The sequence below is a fragment of the Anas acuta genome, chromosome Z (assembly GCF_963932015.1).
Source record: "Anas acuta chromosome Z, bAnaAcu1.1, whole genome shotgun sequence".
In the NCBI taxonomy this organism is placed as follows: Eukaryota; Metazoa; Chordata; class Aves; order Anseriformes; family Anatidae; genus Anas; species Anas acuta.
In genome coordinates this window covers 59649631-59670309 of record NC_089017.1, presented here as the reverse complement: position 1 = coordinate 59670309, position 20679 = coordinate 59649631, and the positions used below count along the sequence as shown (strand labels likewise).

General features: G+C 37.3%; 1 protein-coding gene across 5 annotated transcripts in view; it reads left to right on the top strand.

Moving 5' to 3' along the window:
- Nucleotides 1-20679, top strand: part of SNCAIP (synuclein alpha interacting protein) — a 90052-nt gene that overhangs the window by 20252 nt on the left and 49121 nt on the right. For all 5 annotated transcript variants that reach the window (XM_068666510.1, XM_068666513.1, XM_068666509.1 and 2 more), the window contains one exon: nt 15436-15538. In XM_068666510.1, the coding sequence (XP_068522611.1) occupies nt 15482-15538 (57 nt within the window). In that variant the 5' untranslated portion in view covers nt 15436-15481. Of the gene's footprint in view, nt 1-15435; nt 15539-20679 lie in introns of those variants that run through there.

Below are 20679 nucleotides of genomic sequence, written 5' to 3'. Positions count from 1 at the left end.
GTTAAGGGCAATCAGAGATTAGAGCTGTATTTTTATCTTCCTTTCTTGTTGCATTAAACAGAAATGTAGTTGGTGTGGAGCAAAAGTGAAGCAACCAGTGAGTAAAAAACTTAGTTACAAATCAGTAGTGATTTGTAACTGTATTACTGATTAGTACTGATTACAAATCAGTACTAATTTTTACCTATTCTGCTTTATCATTAAGCCATGTCTGCTCATTTTTATTAAACTGCCTAGTTCTCACCACATAGTTTGATAGCTTTATGAATGATTTACATCTTGTTCAGTTTGAATAGAGTATATAAATGGAAAGTAAAACATGTTTCGACAGTTTTGAAAGGATCATCCTTTTTAATATTTTTAGTTTTTTTTTCTTCATTACCTTTGAAACTCTGACATCATGGCCGCAATTTTTGATCCATTTGAGGATGACTTTTGAGTCATTCAGCTTCTTCATATGTTTCAGTAAGAGGCACTTGACTGTTTTTCTCAGCTGCAAACATTGCCTTATCTAGCACCAGTTTCTCCTACTGTTGTCACCCATATCCATGTATGCTGGTGATTTTTCCAGACAACAAGGCTGTGCTTCTTGGCTTCTTCATTTCCTTTCCATGTGTCCTTAATTAACAGTGACACCCAGTGAAGTAGTTGGAGTCCTTTAGGCAGAGCACTTAAAATCATGAGCTTTAAGAGTCACGTGTAATGGAGCAGGGGAGTCTGAATAGGAGTTTGGAGAGTAAAATCCTGTATGGAAAGTAACAAAAGTGCAAATGAAAAGTTTTTCTGTTTGTTTAAGTAATTTATAGTGTGGAATCAAACCCAAGAGATAGATTTAAAATTTAGCAGTAGGACGTCTGTGGTCTAGTTTCCAACTCTAGTAGCAAGTCACTGTGGCCAACTGACATCCAAAAAGTTAAAAATACTGCTGCAATGTCTTTGCCTGTGGTAAAGGAAAGCACAGTGGTTTAAAAACTAATCTTACCATCTGTGGTATTTCAACATGGAGGGCATAGGTTACAAATTTCTGTACATTCATTAAACGTCTTTTTTTTTTTCTTTATTTCTTTCTTTCTTTCTTTCTTTTTTTTTTTTTTTTTTTTTTTTTCCCCTGCATTTACTGCAGCTATTTCCATCAACATAGAGTAAGTGCAAGTAACAGTAAAATACTGGTAAGTCAGAATGTAGAAGTTCTAAATCCATGTACAAATGTAGTAAGTTAATCAAGACAGAAGTGCTCTCCCTCTCCCCCCACTTACCTGTATTATCTGTGTAGTCTTTCAAACACATGACTGAAACATGCACAAATTGTCATGGTCAATGTTGCTCCAGTGAGTGGAAGACAACGAGGTATGCTTGTTTATCTGTCTGGTGAACAATTCTGAAAAAATATCAGTTGATATAGGATTTGATATATTCTTTCAGACAGAATATGCACAGCAGTCCTAGCAGAGTTCTGACTGATAGTGTTTCTAGTCTGGGGTAAAAATAGGTAATTACAGTAGATGATAGTGGATGCCAATGATGATAGTGACAGAGCTCTTCAGGAAGACTCATTGCTAGGTGTGTAATTTGAGATATGAAAGGAACACACTGAGAATAATTTAAAAAAAAATCAATATATTTTCTGCATATTATTTTTTCTCCAGTTGCATTTAGAATGTTTCCATGTCTTGTGTGATTCTTGTTTTCTTTCTTTAACTGAATTGTTTTGTTTGATGTGAGAGGATAAAAACTCAGAAAAGTAGCAAAGAGAAGAACAGCTGAGAGAATCATGCTGTCCATTTTAGATTATAAAGAGTGATCTGCATTGTTCAAATGGTGACTTTTTAAAAAAATTTCATTGATGTTATCATTTCCCATCTAGAAATTTGTGAATTTTATATGTCCCTAATGGCTTATAGATATTTATCTGAATGACAATTAGTAAGGGAACTGTTGATCTGTTTGTGTTCTTTTTGATGTATCGGTCAATAGTAATAATAAAAATAATAATAATAAAAAAAAAGTACAGTCAATTTCAAAACCTCTTCCTTCCAACCACATAAAAAATAATGTCTATATTGATTTCTCTGATAATTGTCCTGGAAAAATGGTGGGAGTTTAATGATATGAATGTATTGAAATGCATTTATCGATAGACTATGTATTGGATATACTGCATTAGAAATAGGTCTGGATGTGAACATTAATGGCCTATGTCAAGGCTTATAAAAGTGCAGAAATCATGTAAATAGGAAAAAAAAAAAAAAAAGAGCAGAATACCTGTAGGAAAAGGCAGACATTTCAGAGGAAATGCAAGAGCAAGGTCCTCTGTATTAATCTAGCAAGTTCCTTAAAAGGATACAAAACATAGTCTGTTGTACATATGTTCTAGATTTTATAGAAGAGACTTTGTGAGAAATATTTTCAGAGCCTGCTGGGATATAGTTGAGATTATGGCAATTTCCCATAAGAACATGTGTTTACCAGCTCCAGCTTCCTTTTGAAACACTATAAAGAATTGCTTTCATGGCATTTTTTTTATTTTTTTTTGGGGGGTGGGGGAGGAGGGGTAAGGGGTAGGGTGGAGTGGTGGTGGTTTTGTTTCTTTTTGAACAGGCAGAACAAACAGGATATCTTGGTCATAATGAGCAGCATAATGCAATGATAAGTGCATCCTAATTGCAGCTTGTTTATATAATGATTATGCCCACAATTATTTCAATGGGTATTCCTGTTTCTACACAACCTAAGAAGTTTTTAAGCATTATTGTCTCTATTTTTTTTTTTTTTCAGTTGAAGACTTCCATGTAGGAGAAGGACACTAAAATTAGAAGTACTGAAACCATGCCAATCTGTAAAAATGTATATGGAAAGAAAAATTGGTGTTTTTCTCTGCCTTGGTTTTAGTTGTCAATGTTGGATATCCTACATTACTAGCATTATGGTATCCAGTAAGCATTTGAAATCATAGAATCATTCATATTGGAAAAGACCTCTAAGATCATTTAGTCCAACCATTAAACCAGTACTAAAGTCTACCACTAAACCATGCTACTAAGTTCTATATCTACATGTTCCTTGAAGACATCGAGGGTTGATGACTCAACCATTTCTCTGAGCAGCTTGTTCCAATGCCACAAAACTGTTTCAGTAAGGAAATTTCTCCTAATATCCAGTCTAAACCTCCCCTGGCACAAATTGAAGTCATTTTCCTTCATCTTACCACTTGGTGCTTGGGAGAAGGGCCTGTACCTTACCCTGCTATAGCCTCCTTTGTGGGCATTGTAGAGCACAATGAGGTCTCCCCTGAGCCGCTAAACAACCCCAGTTCCCTCAGCCACTCCTCATTGGATTTGTTCTGTAGACCCTTCACCAGTTTTGTTGCTCATCTTCGGACATACTCCAGCACCTTGATATCCTTGTAGCCCAAAACTGAACACAGTGTTCAAGGTGCATCCGCACTAGAGCTGAGTACAGAGGGACAATCACTTCCTGAGTCCTGCTGGCTACACTATTCCTGGTACAAGCCAGGATGCTGTTGGCCTTCTAGCTACCTGAGCATGCTGCTGGCTTATGTTCAGCTTGTTATTGACCAATACCCTCAGGTTCCTTTCCACCATGTCCATTTCCAGCCACTCTTTCCCCAGCCTGTAGCATTGCCAGGAGTTGTGCAGGACCTGGCACTTGGCCTTGTTGAACCTCAGTTGGCATTAACCCATTGGTCCAGCCTATCCAGGTCCCTCTGTAGAGTTTTTCTACCCTCAAGTAGATCAATGCTTGCTCCTAACTTAGTGCCATCTGCAAACTTACTCAGAGTGCACTTGATCCCCTCATCCAGATCATTGATGAAGATATTGAAGAGAACTAGGCCCAGTACTGAGCTCTGGGAGACACCACTAGTGACTGTGGTGAATGGATTTAAATCCATTCACCATTTAAATCCATAAATGGATTTAAATCCATTCACCACAGTCACTAGTGGTTTTAAATTTTTAAATCCATTCACCACAACTCTTTGGGCCTGACCATGCAACCAATTTTTAACCCAATGAAGCCTACATCCATCCAAGCCTTGAGCAGTCACCTTTTTCAGGAGAACGCTGGGGGAAATGGTGTCAAAAGCCTTATTGAAGTCTAGGTAGACCACATCCACAGCCTTTCTCTCATCCAGTAAGCACATCACCTTGTCATAGAAGGAGAGTAGGTTCATCAAGCAGGACCTGCCTTTGGTAAACCCATGCTGATTGGGCCCGATCACCTGGTTGTCCTGTAGGTGCTGTGTGATGGTACTCAAGATAATCTGCTCTGTGAGCTTGCCCAGCACCAAAGTCAGACTGATAGACCAGTAGTTTCCCAGACCCTCCTTCTGGCCCTTTTTATAGATTGGCATCACCTTTGCTAGCTGCCAGTCAACTGGGACCTCCCCTCATAGGCAGGACTGCTGATAAATAATACTGCCTTTTATTTAATTTCACACAGATTTATATACTAGCAGAATAATGAAAAATAAATACTTAAAGGAAGAAGTAATTGATAAAAGAACAGCCTCCAATACTAATTTGTACACCTCTTCAGAGATCTGTTTGGAAGAATCCAGTGTTATGGCTCTGGAGAGGAGAGGGGTGCAAGAGCACTGGTCAGTACACAAGGATTACCTCCAAGCTCAAGTAATGAGCTCCCAACAATCAGGAGTTCAGGAAAAGGTGGCAGGAGGCCTACACAGTGCATAGATGAACCAGGAGCTCCTGAGTGAATTCTGACATGACAAAGAAATGTAAAAGAGGTGGAAGCAGGGGCAAATAACCCAGGAGAAATGCTGAGCTGCTGTCTGAAATTGCAGAGGTAGGGCCAGGAAAGCCATGTCTGACTTGGGGTTAATCTGACAAGGGATGTGAAAGGCAAGGAGAAGGGCTTCTGCAAATAAATAAACAGCATAAGGAAGGATAGGGAAAATGTGAGGCCACTGCTGAATGAGATGGAGAACTGGTGACAAGTGACATGGACAATGCCAAGGTACTCACTGCCTTCTTCATCTCAGTCTTCACAACCCTGGTTGGCTGCAGGAATCCCTGGCTACTGAGACCAGAGTGAAAGTCTGAAGCAAGGAAGACTTGGCCTTGGTGGAGCAGGACCAGGTTAGGGAGCACTTAAACTGGAAACACATAAACCTACAGAGTCTGATGGTTTGCACCAGGGAGTGCTGAGTGAACTGGTTGATCCTAGTGTGAGGCCACTCTCTAGTATCTTTGAAAGGTTATGGCAGCTGAGAGGCTCCTGACGACTGGAAGAGAGCAAATGTCACTCTTGTCTCCAGGAATGGCAAGAAGGAAAATCTAGGAAACAGCACTGGTCAGCCTCATCTCAATGACTAGGAAGTCAATGGAGATAATCTTCCTGCAAAGCACTTCAAGAGAAATGAAGGCTAAGCAGGTGAGCTACAGTAGTCAGCATGGATTTATGAAGGAGAAACCAAGCTTAATCAGCCTGATAGTGTCACCTACAGTGAGGTGACTGGCTTGTGGATGATGGGAGAGCAGTGCATGTTGTTTACTGAGACTTATTGGCATTGTCTCCCATAACATCTGCACAGAAAAACTTACAGAGGGTGCGTTAAATCAGTGGGCAGGCAAGTGGATTCAAATCTGGCTCAGTGGTGTGGTCCAGAGGGTTGTGATCAACTATGCATAGTCTAGTTGGAGGCAAGTCATTATTGGTGTGCTATCAGGGCTAGTACTTGTGCCGGTACTAAGTTTGCAGTTGATAGAAACTAGGAAGAGTGAGAGACACACTAGATGATTGTGCTGCAGTTAAAATGGATGAAGGGACATGCGTATAGTTGAAGACAGGGCAGATAGGAATCTCCTGAAGTTCAGCAAACAGAAATGCAAAGTCCTATATCTAGGGAGGTATAACCCTACACACCAATACACACTGGGAGCTGACCTGCAGGAAACACACTCTGCAGAGAAGGATCTTGTGGACACCAAGCTGGCCAAGAGCCAACAACATGCCCTTATGGGGGCAGAAGCCTTCTGAACTGCACTGGGACAAGTGCTACCAGTAAGTCAATAGAGGTGATCCTTCCTCTTTGCTCAGCCCTGGCAAGGCCACACCTGGGGTACTGAGTCCAATTCTGGTCTCCCCAGTGGAAGAAGAACACGGACTTCCTTGAGCAAGTCCAGCACAGAGACAAAAAGACAGTTAAGGGACTGGAGCCTCTTTCATGTGAAGAGAGGCCGAGAGCGCTGGGACCATTCAGCCTGCAGAAAAGGAGGTTCAGGAGAATCTTACCCACAGGTAAAAGACCAACCAACCAACCAAAAAAATCCAGAACAACACTGGAACATTTCATATGAGAAAATCAAGTATATATTATGGTGAAGAGGCTGATCTCTTTCTGAGGAAAAAGTGACCCTTTCATACTTGAATGATAAGAACATGATAGTTTTAGTAGAATACCTTTTTTTTTTTTTTTAATGTTATTATTTCTTGTGCCTCTACATGTCTGGATTTTAAATTTCCAAGTAGGTCATTTTCAACTGATATCAGTATTTCATCTATAGCCTAGATTTGATAACTAGTTCCCCGTTCATCTATCAGAAATGCTTCATCATTTTAATGTCACACTGTCACAAAAAGTTTAGTGGGAAGACCCTGGAAAGAAGTTTTGAGAATGAATCATAACTGAGGACAACATGAGGTTAAATATATATTCGTAGAACAGTTTAAAGGAAGAAGCAGAAGCTCATTACCATTTAAAGACCCTTTCTAAACAAGTGAAGGGAACAGATGTGCCCAAATAGGGTCAGTGACTGGCAGGAAGTAGTTTTCTGTAGCTTAGGTGAATGGAATGAAAGCAGCACTGCAAATCAGCTAGGTAAAACTACAAGATGATTTCTACACTTGACTAGTTTAATACCCTTTGACAAAAAAATGACTGAGATGAATGAACAGTGCATTGTTTCGTTCTATCCCCCATTACAGGTAAAATCTCGTTCTTTCCCTCCCCTCTCCCCCCTTATTAATATGGAAAATTACTAAGGAAGGAAGGAACATGATTATTAGTTATAATTACTTTGTGGTCCCTGTGTACAAAACATGTAACAATATCTAACAGGGGGAGAGGAAAAGTATGCTGCTGCAGCGCGCTCAGTAGAAATTAAACCTCTGTGCTTGGCACATCAGTGAAAGTACTGCTTTTCTTACTAGCAGAAGTTGTCAGGTAGATAAGTGGCTGAGCCAGGTCAAGGTCAATTTCTAGTGCAAAAGTTAAGATTGTTAGAAACTGAAGTAAATCATACCACCTGCATTTCCTGCAGTATGGCTTTGGACTGCATCAAAGGCAGCAACTGTACATTTTAACCCAAATGCACTGTGAGTTCAGTACATGCATTGTCCTACTATGGCCTCTGTTTTTACTTGATCACTGCAAACAGTGGCATTATAGAAATAAGTTACAGTAAAGGCTGTGGAATAGTGTAGCATGTAATATTGCTGTGTACTCTAGAGAGGTTTCTGTCTGGTTGTTCCCTCCATTTATAGGTACATGTGCAGATGTCATATAAAGAGGTGGGTTGTTGGATCTAGTTTTGATCTGCATATCAGTGAATCTTAAAGACAATAGAGTTAGCTGGTGGGAAATATCTGAACCAATTGCCATATGAGCTAGAGTACCATGAAGTAAACATTAATATTGAACAACAGCATGGTATTTCATATTATGAGTAAATAGGCTTGTAGTAGTTCAAAGGGGAAAAAAAAGAAAAAAAAAAAAAAACAACAATCAAATACAACTAACCAAACATCTCTTTTTAAAAAGATCAGTTGACCTCTTATTTATTTTGATCTCTCTGTTAAGATTAAGCAGACAGTGCATTAGCTTTTGTACAGTGCTTGAATCACGTATGCTGTTTCAGTTTTAAAATAACAAATATTAATTTCCAACTCCAAAGGTTTCTTCTTCAAGGATAATTGAAACAAACACACTTATTTTTCTAGGCCTCATTCCAGAAAACTCAAGTGCATGCATTCTTGCTTAATGCCTGGAGTCCATTTTTCTTTCTGCTTGAATCTTGAAGGAAATATAAAACTGTATGCTGGAAAGGATGGTTTTATTATGAGAAATCTGGAGTGTTTCTCAGTGAAGAGATGCCTTCCAAGTTTTTTTAGAGTACAAACAACTATTCAGTAAGTCATGTTGCTCAGTAGCCTGAATATTGACCTCATATTTGTTAAATTGCTGTTTACTTTTTTGTCACGCTGCGGATCCTGATACATATGTGCCTGGTACAGTGCCAGTCATTGTAACTGTTAAAAATACTTGATGTCAAAATACCTCAAGCTGTGAAGAATTTTCTGTTCAATTCATAATATGATAAAGTAAGTGAACCACACACTATTACCTGTCTTCACATGACTTCTTTAAAATAGTTTCCTCTGAAACTCCATAAAATTGCTTTATATGCATTGTTGGATAAATTTCGAGATCTAGAAGTCTGGTTACATTTGACTAGAAAAAAATACATTTGTTCTCATCTAAAATCTGTGCTGAATATGCATTGACTGCATTAGGAACAGGACTGGGCTAAGTATCTGTGCCTCTTTAGGGCTGCGGGTGCATTGTTTCTGCATGTCAGGAATGCAGGGTTTTTCTGAAATTGTATTTTAAAAATAGCATCTTTTGCTGGTTGGAAAATCATTGTACTTTGCTGCATTCCTTCCTCCTGTACTATCAGCATAGCTTTTGCAATAATGGTACTTGCATGCTGATTAAAAGCAGCGCTTTTACTTTGACTTGCTGTAGAAGTACCATACTGTTATAAATTGCTGCTATGAACTTTTAAACTCAGGAAAACTTCTGAATAAACGTGATAAGGGATAAGGTAATCCCAGTCTCAGAATTCATTCCTTCACTGAAATAAATCACATCATTTTCAGCCTCACTGTTAACTTCTCATTTTTCTTACAAGATGTTCTTTAAAATTCATCTTTATTTTTTAAAATCTCCTCCTGCTCCTATTAAGCTTTCCCCTCTATATATTTTTTTATATTTTAAAGTTGACTAGACATATAATTTCCTTTGCATGATATATTTTTCTTGGCTTACATAGAAGGAAGAAAAGTAAATAAAACAAACTAGTACAAAAGAGGTGCTCAGTCAGAGAGCGACAATCCAGATACTGAGCAGAACAAGTAATAGAAAAAATGTTATTTAACATAATTAGAAAAAAAAAAAAAACACTTTGGGAGCCCTAGAAGGTTACAAAAAGTGGTTAACACTTCAGACTGCATTGTGGATCACAAATCTTTGAATGACTTAATAGTGTTAACACAGTCTAACCATGCCAGGTTGTCATTTTATTTCAATGCATGAACCTGAAGTGATACCTTTCAGAAACAAATAAATCTCTGTTTGTGCTACAGCGTTTCCCTTTACATTCTTAAGTCTGCTTGAATTTTTACTGATCATATTCAAGTAATTTCCTCCTTAGTGTTGTTGAGGAGAATGTTAATATGAATGAGTTTTTTTTTTAAAGTGCATGTTTGTATACTTTTTAAGGTTTTGCTCACACATATGACATAAAGATGAAGCTGCAAGCTTTTCATGTCTTTGATGCTTTCCTCTTATGTTCTGCATTTATTACCTGCAGAGGTGCCATCTGTATTTAGTGAATAAGGATTTTCAGTTGCTCTGGGGAGCTCCTACACAACTTCATATAGAACCTCCGCCAAAGTCCATTGCACTGTGTTTGCGTCATGTTCATTAGCTAATTGAATTACTCTTGTACTGAGGGGCTCTGTTAATTGACAAGGACACAGACTATGCAAAAGGCCAGACAGACACAGAGAAATAGACCTAATACCTGTCCCAAAGAGTGTATAGTCTAACATAAGATAGCACGCAGCAGACAGCAGTAGCATAAAGCATTAAGACCGGTGTGATGGCTGGAGAGGCAGTGGTCTCAGCCAAGACTAGCTGTGCTAGGACCCAGTGACCAAGCTTTTTTGCTTTCATTCAGTAGTGCAGTTCCCATGTTCCCTAATTATGGCAGCGTTATAGCGCTTTATAGTAAAATAGCTAATACAAGGCCAAGTTCATCTGGCTTCACTCACTGTTAAAGTGGAATACAAAGGTGGAGGGACTGAATTCAACATTCTTGGTATTTTCTCCTGCTGTAAGATCATAGAATCATAGAATATCCTGAGTTGGAAGGGACCCCTAAGGATCATCAAGTCCAACTCTTGACACCGCACAGGTCTACCCAAAAGTTCAGACCATGTGACTAAGTGCACAGTCCAATCTCTTCTTAAATTCAGACAGGCTCGGTGCAGTGACCACTTCCCTGGGGAGCCTGTTCCAGTGTGCAACCACCCTCTCTGTGAAGAACCCCCTCCTGATGTCATGTTGTGCCTTCCTGAACTGTGGGCTTTAATTGGGTGCTAGGCTTTTCCCTGTCATTCAACATAATGCAAAATTACACTGTTCTACTTTTTTGATGGGGAAAAAAATATATATATATTTCTTTTTTTTTTTTTAAGTTCTTCTGACATTTCTTAATGCTAGAGAATAAAGTTCAGACAGTTGAACATATTTCAAGTGTTATTTGAAACATGTATTGTGTCCTTATTTTAAATATGTAAAGCCTTCATTTTCCTACCCATGAATCCTGAGCTACTATAGCATCCGATGCATGTGAAAGGGCAACATGTTTATTTCTTTATCTCAAACGTATAATTGTAAAATGTAACAGTATCCTGTAATTAAAAAGCAACCATCATGGCATTCTAGGATTTAAAGTTCTAAGTCTTTAATATTAACTGTGCTTAAGGAAACAGCCTTTTCCAACCACTATAGAAGTATTTACATCTGATTTACTTTACATTTGATTGAAAATTTAAGTAAATCCCCAAATATTTTGGTATAGTTGTTCTGAGATGTGGAAAATAAAATCCCAAGTGGCATTCAGCGGGATTTCTTAGTTACAGCTGAAGTAGACATTTAATCAACAGCAAATCTTTATTGTTATTTGTTCTTGCTATTTATATATCCATAAATAATAAAAATGATACATTCTCAATTACCAGTGATCAGTTGTTTTGTTTTGGTTCAATAAAGGACATTTCCCTTGTGCACCCTCTTGGATTTAGTCTTTCATGAGCAACGCTGAGACTGTTCTTGGCTGAGGTACTGGGTCAGATTCCTTTCTGAAGCTACTGAATTCACTACAACCTCGTTACTCCACAGTTTCACATTAAACAAACAGAAGAAGAAACTGAACCTGATGCTTATTTACTTTCTGCCTCCATACCTGTCTTTTCGTTCACTCAGTTAATTGACAAACAGGCAAATGTTCATCTGTGTAGCCTTGTTCTTGCTTGATGTGTATCAGCATGGTAAGACAATGGCCATTGACTTTCCACTGCAAAATCAGTGGCAGGACTGGCTTTTACAGCATTCCTAATGTTCTCACAGTGAGTCTTCTTCATCCTCATATGGCAGTCCATACCAGTCCCTTGGGGCTGCTGTTGGTATGGCTGTTTTCTGAGTCTGTGAGCTGAGACAAATCCATGACTTGATCTAGGTTCAAGAAGAAACAATGTAAATTTTTCACCTGTAGGCAATGCCTGCCATCAGCATAGGATGGAGTTTTAGTGTTCACAGAAATTATCAGATTTGTTTCTATTATCTATTATTTCATTGCTTTTTTGTTTTGTTTCATTTTTACTGTGACTTGCTTTCTTTGGGTAATTTATTTATTTTTATTTTTATTTTTATTTTTATTTTTATTTTTATTTTTATTTTTATTTTTATTTTTATTTTTATTTTCCTGATTCACCTAACTGTATTTAATGTTTGTAACAGGATTTGGGTTCAGACAAATAGTTTTAGCAAAGAAGGACAACATCAGAGGAAATCTTCTGTTTTGGAAAAACAGCAACAATTGTTGTTTGAAAAGGATAGTGGTTTTTCTATTTTGTTCTATTTTGCTACTTAATCACTGTTCAGTATCTGTTGCAATGCAACATATGCAAGATATTATTATGCCAATACAACTATTGCCACATTTCTGTGTGGTAATTTTTAGCTGTATGACTTCTCCTAATGGAAATGTCTCATACAACAATAAAAAACACTTTTTCTTGAGTACTTTTAGATGATGTTTTATGCCGTTTTCTCCTGTTTGCTTTGAATACTTTGGGCAGGCAGGATTTCTTTTACTTGTATAAGTATGTATGTGTATGTCTCTCTCCTGCAAGCCAAATTGCCAGAAAGGAAATACCTTTTGGGGGTTAAAATTTTATAAAATGTTTAATGTACAGCTTCCAAAATACAGTTAGGAGATTTATTTTGGGAATAAATTATTCATCTGTTATCATCTATTGTTGGCAGGTGCAACTTTGTAATTATCTTTACCTTTAATTTCACCAGTTTGCTTATTGTCTGCTTGTGAATGCTATTCAAATTGTGTATACCTCTGATGATATGCTGGATTCAGCCATTGCAAATGTCTCAAAACAGTCACAACCCTGGGTACTGGGTTTACCATGTGGTTTGCATTATATATGGTGTAGTTCCACCCTGTGAACTTGTTTCAGAAAGTGCACCTCCTGAATAACACTCTAGGTACTGTCATGGAAAATCTTATTTAGTAATAGTATTTGTTCACCCAGTTGATGTCCAGTTTCACTGCATTGAGAAAAAACTGAAAATCTGTAGGTATAGCAAGCGAAGCATGAGTTTCGTTCCCTGTCTTTACACATAACCAAGCACCATCTTCAGAAAGAGAATCTTTCCACAGAGAAAATCTGTTTGTTTTGGTTACTGACTTTCTCTTCAACCCTTCTGTGTCTCATAGTCTTTTTCTTTCAAGGAGACAGAAGACACTATTTGGGGGAAATAATGTTACACGGCTGTGGACAGACATGATGAGGTTTATACATCTCCAGCTGAAATGCAGCCTTTTCATCAGCATATATGGATGCAGTGTGTTTTTTGTTTTGTTTTGTTTTGTTTTCCTCTATGGCTTCTTGTAATTTAGGATTTAAAAAATTTCAAAAGGATGAGATCTTTTCATTTGAGAATCTTGAGATATGTGGTAGCCAGGATTATAGTTATTTTATCAAAGTTATATCTTTTTCTTGTTTGGGCAGGTGTATTTTTCCAAAATAAATCAGTTTTAACAGTAAAAAATAAAAAGAAAGAAAAACGTAATGTTGAGATTACACATTAGTATGGTTTATTATGTGGCTTGTTTAGAGTAGCTTTATTTACCTCTTCCATTAATTTTTAACCATACTGGGATTAATTTTTTTTTTAATCCATTTAATATTCATGAAAACTTGTAACTTTGTTCTGTGCTCCATACCACTGAGCACGTCATTGTAACCTTGTTCCATACTAATTGTTTTGCCTCATTTCTTTGTCTTGTTCTGCACTATTACATTATAAGAGATATTCTAGTAGCTCTGCAGAAGCTATTTTGGCTCTTAAATTGCTCACTTTAAAATGGTTGACAGTGGAAATTTTGTGTCATTTGGCCGAATCTAAATTGTACCTATGCAACAGTGATCACCAAGTGTCCATATATATATGTACATAAACAAACAGATTTTTTTTTTCTGGGGTCTTGTGCTTGTACAAGCAACTTGGTTGTTAGTGTCATGATGGTATATGTGATATAGAGCACTTTGCCACAAGTAAGCTATAATGTTGCCCAAATACATGCTAAAGCACAAACCTTAAAAAAATAAAATAAAAAATAATAATAAAAAAGAGAAGTATTCTGAAATTCTATGCTTCTTTTAAGGAAGCAAAATTGGCAATGGTAAGAAGAATCTGTGTCACCATTATTCACAGTTAGTTCCTTTCATTGCAAAGATGTTGTCTGATTTTAGTGATTCCCTCTAAGAATAAATTTAGCATTTCGGAAGTTTGAAAAATGAACACCTTCTGATTAGTTTTACGTTATAGCTCCATTTTCTCACATAAATTTGGAATGAGGGCTTTATACTGTGCTTACCTTTTGTAGCTATCTCATTTCCCGTGCTTCACTCAAGACTAACAGCCGGAGTAAGAGACAAAAATAGGTAGCTGAAGTTGTTCATTCACAATTATAAAATTATACTGAATACTTTGCCTTCAGTAGTTCAGTGAAAAAATTAAAAAAAAATGTTTTCCAGCTCTTTCAGCTTAAAACTATAAATGTGCTTCTTTGTTCTTCTTTCGACAACTTTTCAACATCTGTCTTAGGATCAGCTTTGTGCTTGTCTGTGTTGTTATCAAGGAGAAGGAGACTCATGATTAAGATTTTGTCTGCCAGTAAGTTTAACACCTGCAGAAAAGTGGGCAGTCTTACCCACATATAAATGACTCATACAATGATTTTATTTAGACCTACACAGCTGACTTGTCAGTATTCATAAGTGTATTTCTTGGCAATTGCCACATGGATAATCTGGGCTTGCATTTTTTTCTCTTCCTTCAGGCATTTCCTTTTGTTATGTACAAGCACTAGCAGGATTAATTTCCTTCCATAATAATACTTAACACTTACGTAGTGTCTCACATCATGTAAAAAAGATTATCACTTTTTTATTATCTTCTTCTAAAATAGCTTCCTCTTCCACTTTAACTTCTGCTTTTATACTTGTCTTTAGTGACAATGCAAGACTTCATTCTACTTGGGATTAAGAAAGTTATGAGTGTTTTATCTTTGATCTTCTGAATGCTTAAACTGCAATTTGTTCATAAATATGTATTGAATTTTGTGGCCAAATTTCTTGTTTTGGAAGAGAATTTTTGCTTCCTTTTCCCCTTGCAGTGAGAAAAAGTCGAAGAGCCTTGAAAATCAGTGCACGTAGATATACTTCTGCTGTTGCCTTGGTTATTGTTCAGGAGGAAGTGAAGTTGCAGACTGAGGATAGATAAACCACTGGTCTATAAAGCACTGTCTGCATTGTGTGTCTGTATGGAGAAGTGGAGATAAGGTGTGATAGGACTGTGGTTTCTGTGCGCAGCATGCTGCTCAGTTCTTTTCTGCCTTCTTGAGCAGAGGAAAATTGTAATAGCAGAAGTTGCTGTGTTTTGGCCAGTAAAGTAACAACATCCTTAAGAGAAGATAGGTCATTAATGTCTGTGGTTAAAGGATGGTGAGTATGCTCAACAGCTTAGGTGTTTGTGCTTATATTGAACTTCCAGAAAGACAGAGTGATGCTGGATAAAGTATTTATGACTTCCATTTCAAGTACCACTTAGCTATCTTTTCTAAAAAATCAAATGACTTCTACCTGATATGCAGATTAGAGTTGAAAAAATGTTTAGTTTTTAGTATTAATTTATGGAAGACATGTCCATGCACCCTATATGTTTTCAACAGTCTAGTAACTATATTAAACTATTTATGTGAGGTTTTGACTATTTAGTAGACAATCCATTTTTCTTTTCTTAATCAGGTCTTTACTACTATGCTGAGGCACGCAAGATGTCCATAGAAGAATAATGGAAGCCCCTGAATACCTTGATTTGGATGAAATAGATTTTAGTGATGATATATCAGTAAGTACATGCATTTTTATTTATTTATATTTAAAATTTAATATAAATTGAGGGATTTTTAAGTATCTCAGTCCTGATAAAACAAACAGAACTATCGTTGCAAGTCACATTTCTTTATACTTCATACAAGGGGATGTTTAAACAGGTTGATTTTTGAATAAAATAAGGTATTTTGTAAGGGAAACCTCTAATCAGCTTAAGGCCCTCTCCTTCAGGTGGTAAAAATGATTTGCAAGTCAAATTAATAAATGAGTTTTATTTCTGGATCGCTTATGTAATCTAATTGTCCTGAATGAATTACACGCTAAGGCTAGCCATAGTCACTAAAATGATATTTTACTTCTTTTTTTTTTTAATCAAATACATTTCCATTAAAAAAAAACAACAAACAAACAAACAAAAAACACCTCATACCTCTCATCTGTGAATTGCTCCTTCTTCACGTAAGTTGTTGTTTTGCCCTTACTGACAGAAGCCAGCTCCAGTCCAGCAAGATTTTATCAGTAAGAGTCATACAGCTTCTTGTGACATGGGAGAGATATCTGCAAGAAGCAGAAAGACTTCCATAGATTCAAAGTACTGATCTTTAATGTCACACCTAAAATAACTGCAACTGTAATTGCAAGCAAAAAGGCTGTTGTTCTAAATTATATTGTTAGTGGTTCTTAGAGAAAGCACTGATGTAGTGTATTCTGTTACTCATATAAATGTTGCTCCTGCCAATATTCCTGCTTTTTTGGGTTGCCAGTATGCTGAATGTCTGATAAACAAAGGACTTGAATACACAAATTAAATACACCATAAGAAGAATTTATTAATTCAGTTTTCAGGTCAAAGAAAGTATGCTCCTGTCTCCTTCAACATTCTTCATAAACTTAGTTTGGGATAGTGTTGTAATGTTTTGTTTGACTTTTGTTGTTATTTAAAAAAAAAAAAAAAAAAAAAAACAATACGAAAGGCCTGTTTTTTCCTTTAGTATTGGGGACTCTTGATTCATTTTAAAACATTCCAGATGCTTTTTTCACAGACAGATTCCTTTTGGAGAGGATTTTACTTTTACCTATTGTAACATTGAAATTTATTAAAGAGGAATATGGCAAATGCCCAAAATATTACAAGACAATAAGCCAGTCTCGAAAGAATACCTTATTCAGGGCAACTTTCTTTTTATTACTGTTATATAGTAGATCATGTCCTGGTATCTGTTTCTATGCTCAGTTTTGCAGAACTGTAAAGCATAATAGATGTAACCTCTCCATGTCTCTCCCGTTGTGACTGTTGCTGCATACTGCTGGGTTAGGTTACTCACTTTTCCACTGAACAGCTCAGGCTGCCTGCTTTAATACGCTGTTCTCTCATTGGATGCTGAACAATGAATTAAAAAGCAGCACAAATTATAGAGGTAGTGGTTTTATTCCCACTTCAGCAGGTAAGGGAACAAAGGATTTGTTGCCAATAGCCAGATTAATAAGAGAATCTGGTTATTCTAGTGCTCTACTTGTCTGTTACTGTGTACAATTTAGAGATACCTGACCTTCACACTTTACCATTAGACTGCCATGGAAAGAGCAGCTGCATAGTACTGGAGTTAGCAATTTAAATTGCTCCTTTTAGCCCTCTGGTTTTAATCCAGAGCAGAAAAGTGCTGGCTAAAAATAAGGGCAGCTAGAAGGTTGTTAAATGATGCGCTCATAAAAGTACCTAAGTTAGAAAGCCACTGTGTTAGCAGAGGTCCTTGTAGACCATTTCAGCAAAAATGTAATAGGCATAGAAAATGGACTAGGATTTGTTTTAAAAGGCAAATGGACTTGTAAGTGTTCTTGCTTTGGTTTTTGATTAACATTGTAAGTAAGTAAATGAAACTACATTTCTCCAAAATAACATGTTTCGTTGGAAAACTAAGATGATAACATTTGCAGACCCATCTGGTATAGTACATCTGAGTGTAATTTAGACAACAGAATAGATTTATGGGACTCTTGCTTACATTAAACAAAAATAATATTCTGTTCACAGTGACATTAAAAACCAAACTTACTATTTTCTTTTATTACTTCATGAATAACTATTCACAAAAAAAGTAAAAAAAAAAAAAAGCTAAGACCTTTGTTGCATTAAATGACAGTATGTTTTAAACTTTCCCTTTTCCCCTTTACTAGTCCTGATTTTCCCCATAAATTCATCCCTGCTTCTAGGTTGTGTACCATTGTTATAACTACTTGAAGTTTTCCTCATCCTTTAATTAAAATGCCGAATTTCTATTGCATTGGCAAATTAAGCAAATTGAAACTATTATAATAATTTCTTGGTTTACAGAAATAATACCAAATGCCTATTCATAATATATATAAACCAGAGCTCCTGGTGCTAGATATTTGTAAGCTACCTGAAACTGAGTTTGTAGATCATTCAAAGAGCTTTGTAAGGAAAAAAGCCTTGCTCCGTGGAGCCAGTGCAGGACTGGGTCTAAAGTTTGTGAAATGTGAAAGCAGCAAAAACAATGAATGGGTTAAAACACAATGAAGAAGCTACCTAGTTGCCAAAAATTTCAAAATACTTTAAAAAACAACTCCACGTCCATCATCACTTGGCAGTGCATCAGTAAACTATTTATAGTCAGGATTATGGCCTATCTCCTGACCCCCCACCTACCAGGTGCAGGACACCTCCTGAGCTTGTTGTAACCCCACCTTGGCCATGGTCAGAGTTGGTGCACCCCTCAGACTTCCACAAATGTGCAAGTGATGCACAGCCAGACTTCCTCTACCCAGCAATCAGGACTTCAGGGCTCAGCATGGAGAGTCCTACACAGCTGTGCAGAGACAGTCACTGACTGCAATGATTTGTTTGTGACTGCTTGATTTGTTTCCCACCCATGTGATTAACACCTACATAATTGTCTTTTTTCCACTCTCTCCCTTCTCAGAATTTAAAAAATGCAGATAGCAACTAAAATGTACTTAGAAGATATTAGATTCAGACAGACATTTTTTACCTTAACAGAATTAGTGTCAATATAGGTATCCTTTGAAGTTAAAGCAATAGCATTAAATGTGTATATAAAATTGTATTGCATAGCCCAAATAACTGAACTGGTATTCTGAGGATGCTGATTGCAGATATGAAGTAAGAAACTTTTTGAAGGGGGGAGATCAACTACTGTTGCCTTACTTTTTCTTAATGTAGCTAGCTGCTCCCAAATAAGCATCTAGGACAAAGGTTAGCGTTACAGAGTTATAAATGATTAAGCTAAAGTAATATAAAGATATTAACTTAAGGGGATTTGAATATTAATTATTGAATCAATTAGGTTGGAAAATACCTCTATTTCAACCATTGACCTAGCACTGCCAAGTCCACCGCTAGACCATGCTACTAAGCTCTTCATCTGCACGCTTCTTGAATACCTCCAGGGATGGTGACTCAACCACTTCCATGGGCAGCCTGTTCCAGTGCTGCAAAACACTTTCATTAAATACATTTCTCCTAATATCCAACCTAAACCTCCCCTGGTGCAACTTGAGGCCTTTTCCCTTCATCTTATCTCTTGGCGGTTGGGAGAAGAGCTCGATCCCCACCCCACTATAGCCTTTTTTAAGGTTGTTGTAGAGCCTAATAAGGTTTCCCCTGAGCTTCCTTTTCTACATTCTAAACAAACCCAGTTCCCTCAGCCATTCCTCATTAGTTTTGTTCTGCAGACCCTTCACTGGCTTTGTTTGCTCATCTTTGGACATGCTCCAGCACCTCGATGTCCTTCCTGTAGTGAGTAGCCCCAAAATGAACACAGTGTTCAAGCTGCAGCCTCACCAGAGGGCAATCGTTTCCGTATTAATGAAGTGGTTTCTTTTCCACTATAGCAAATAAACTGAAATGAGGCTATTGGATGGCATACAGTAGTAACAACACCTAGGAACGTTATGAAGAAGGAGGGTGTCTGTTTTCTCTATCTAAGTAAAATCAAGGAGCTGTGAATTTCAGATCAGGACATAATCATAAGGGTCTTGATCCAGTGGAGGTAAATTAGATGAGCTTTGGTACTGACTCCAGCTGAACCAGGACATAGTGCGTAGTATAAGAACTTCTTTACTGAAAGGGTTGTTAGGCACTGGAACAGGCTGCCCAGGGAGGTGGTGGAGTCACCATCCCTGGAAGTCTTCAAAAGACGTTTAGATGTAGAGCTTAGGGATATAGTTTAGTGGGGACTGTTAGCGTTAGGTTAGAGGTTGGACTCGATGATCTTGAGGTCTCTTCCAACCTAGAAATTCTGTGATTCTGTATTCTGGAGTTGTCATTGCTCTGATGACATGGTCTGAGAGTCATGCTATCTGTCCAACTTTGCCATTTGACTCTGTTTCAGGAAATATTTAAGGTGTTCTCGACAACAGAAACTTAAAATGTCATTTTCACTTTTTTTTTTTTTTTTTTTTTTTACCTCTCATACATGCATTTCTGTGCCACAATTCATGATCTGGTATTTCTTCTTTCTGCTACTTCACAGGTAAAAGTGAGTCTGCAAGTGGCAGACAAGTTGCACAGCCAGAACAGCCTTGCTAGAGATTGAAGTTTTCTTTCTCATATCTTGTTTTAAAATTCTTTGCATTAAAATTTGAGAACCAAGTGAAATGTAAAATGTTGACATTTTCCATTCATTCAAATTCTGTAGCCCAGTTTTACATGACTTATAAATGTTTGTATGACAAGGGAGGTTCTGTTTTCCCCTGAATTGGTAGTGTCTGTTGAAGAAAATTGGGAATATGGGAATATTTTACATTTACATGGAATAGTTGTTACTGCCTCTTGACTTTTATTTCCTGTTAATACTTTTCCTCCATCTTGCAAAGTTCTTAAGGGTTTTCTAAAATTAACTATGTCAGGTTGGCCATAGGAATGCCTTAAAAGCAGGGGAAAAGCAAACAACCCTCACACAGCAGTCAAAAAGGCCATTACGTGCATTAATCTGGGAAGAAGCCTGTTACTGAGTTTCACTCTGAACCACAACACACTTTTATAAAATAGCAAAGAGCACAGATACATTAACTGGCAAAGCAGCCTGATGTGCTTACCTCTCACACTGTCACCTATGCTTTTAGTCATGGTCCTCAGTTCTTGGTTGACTTGGTTACTTTGGTGGGGAACTGTGA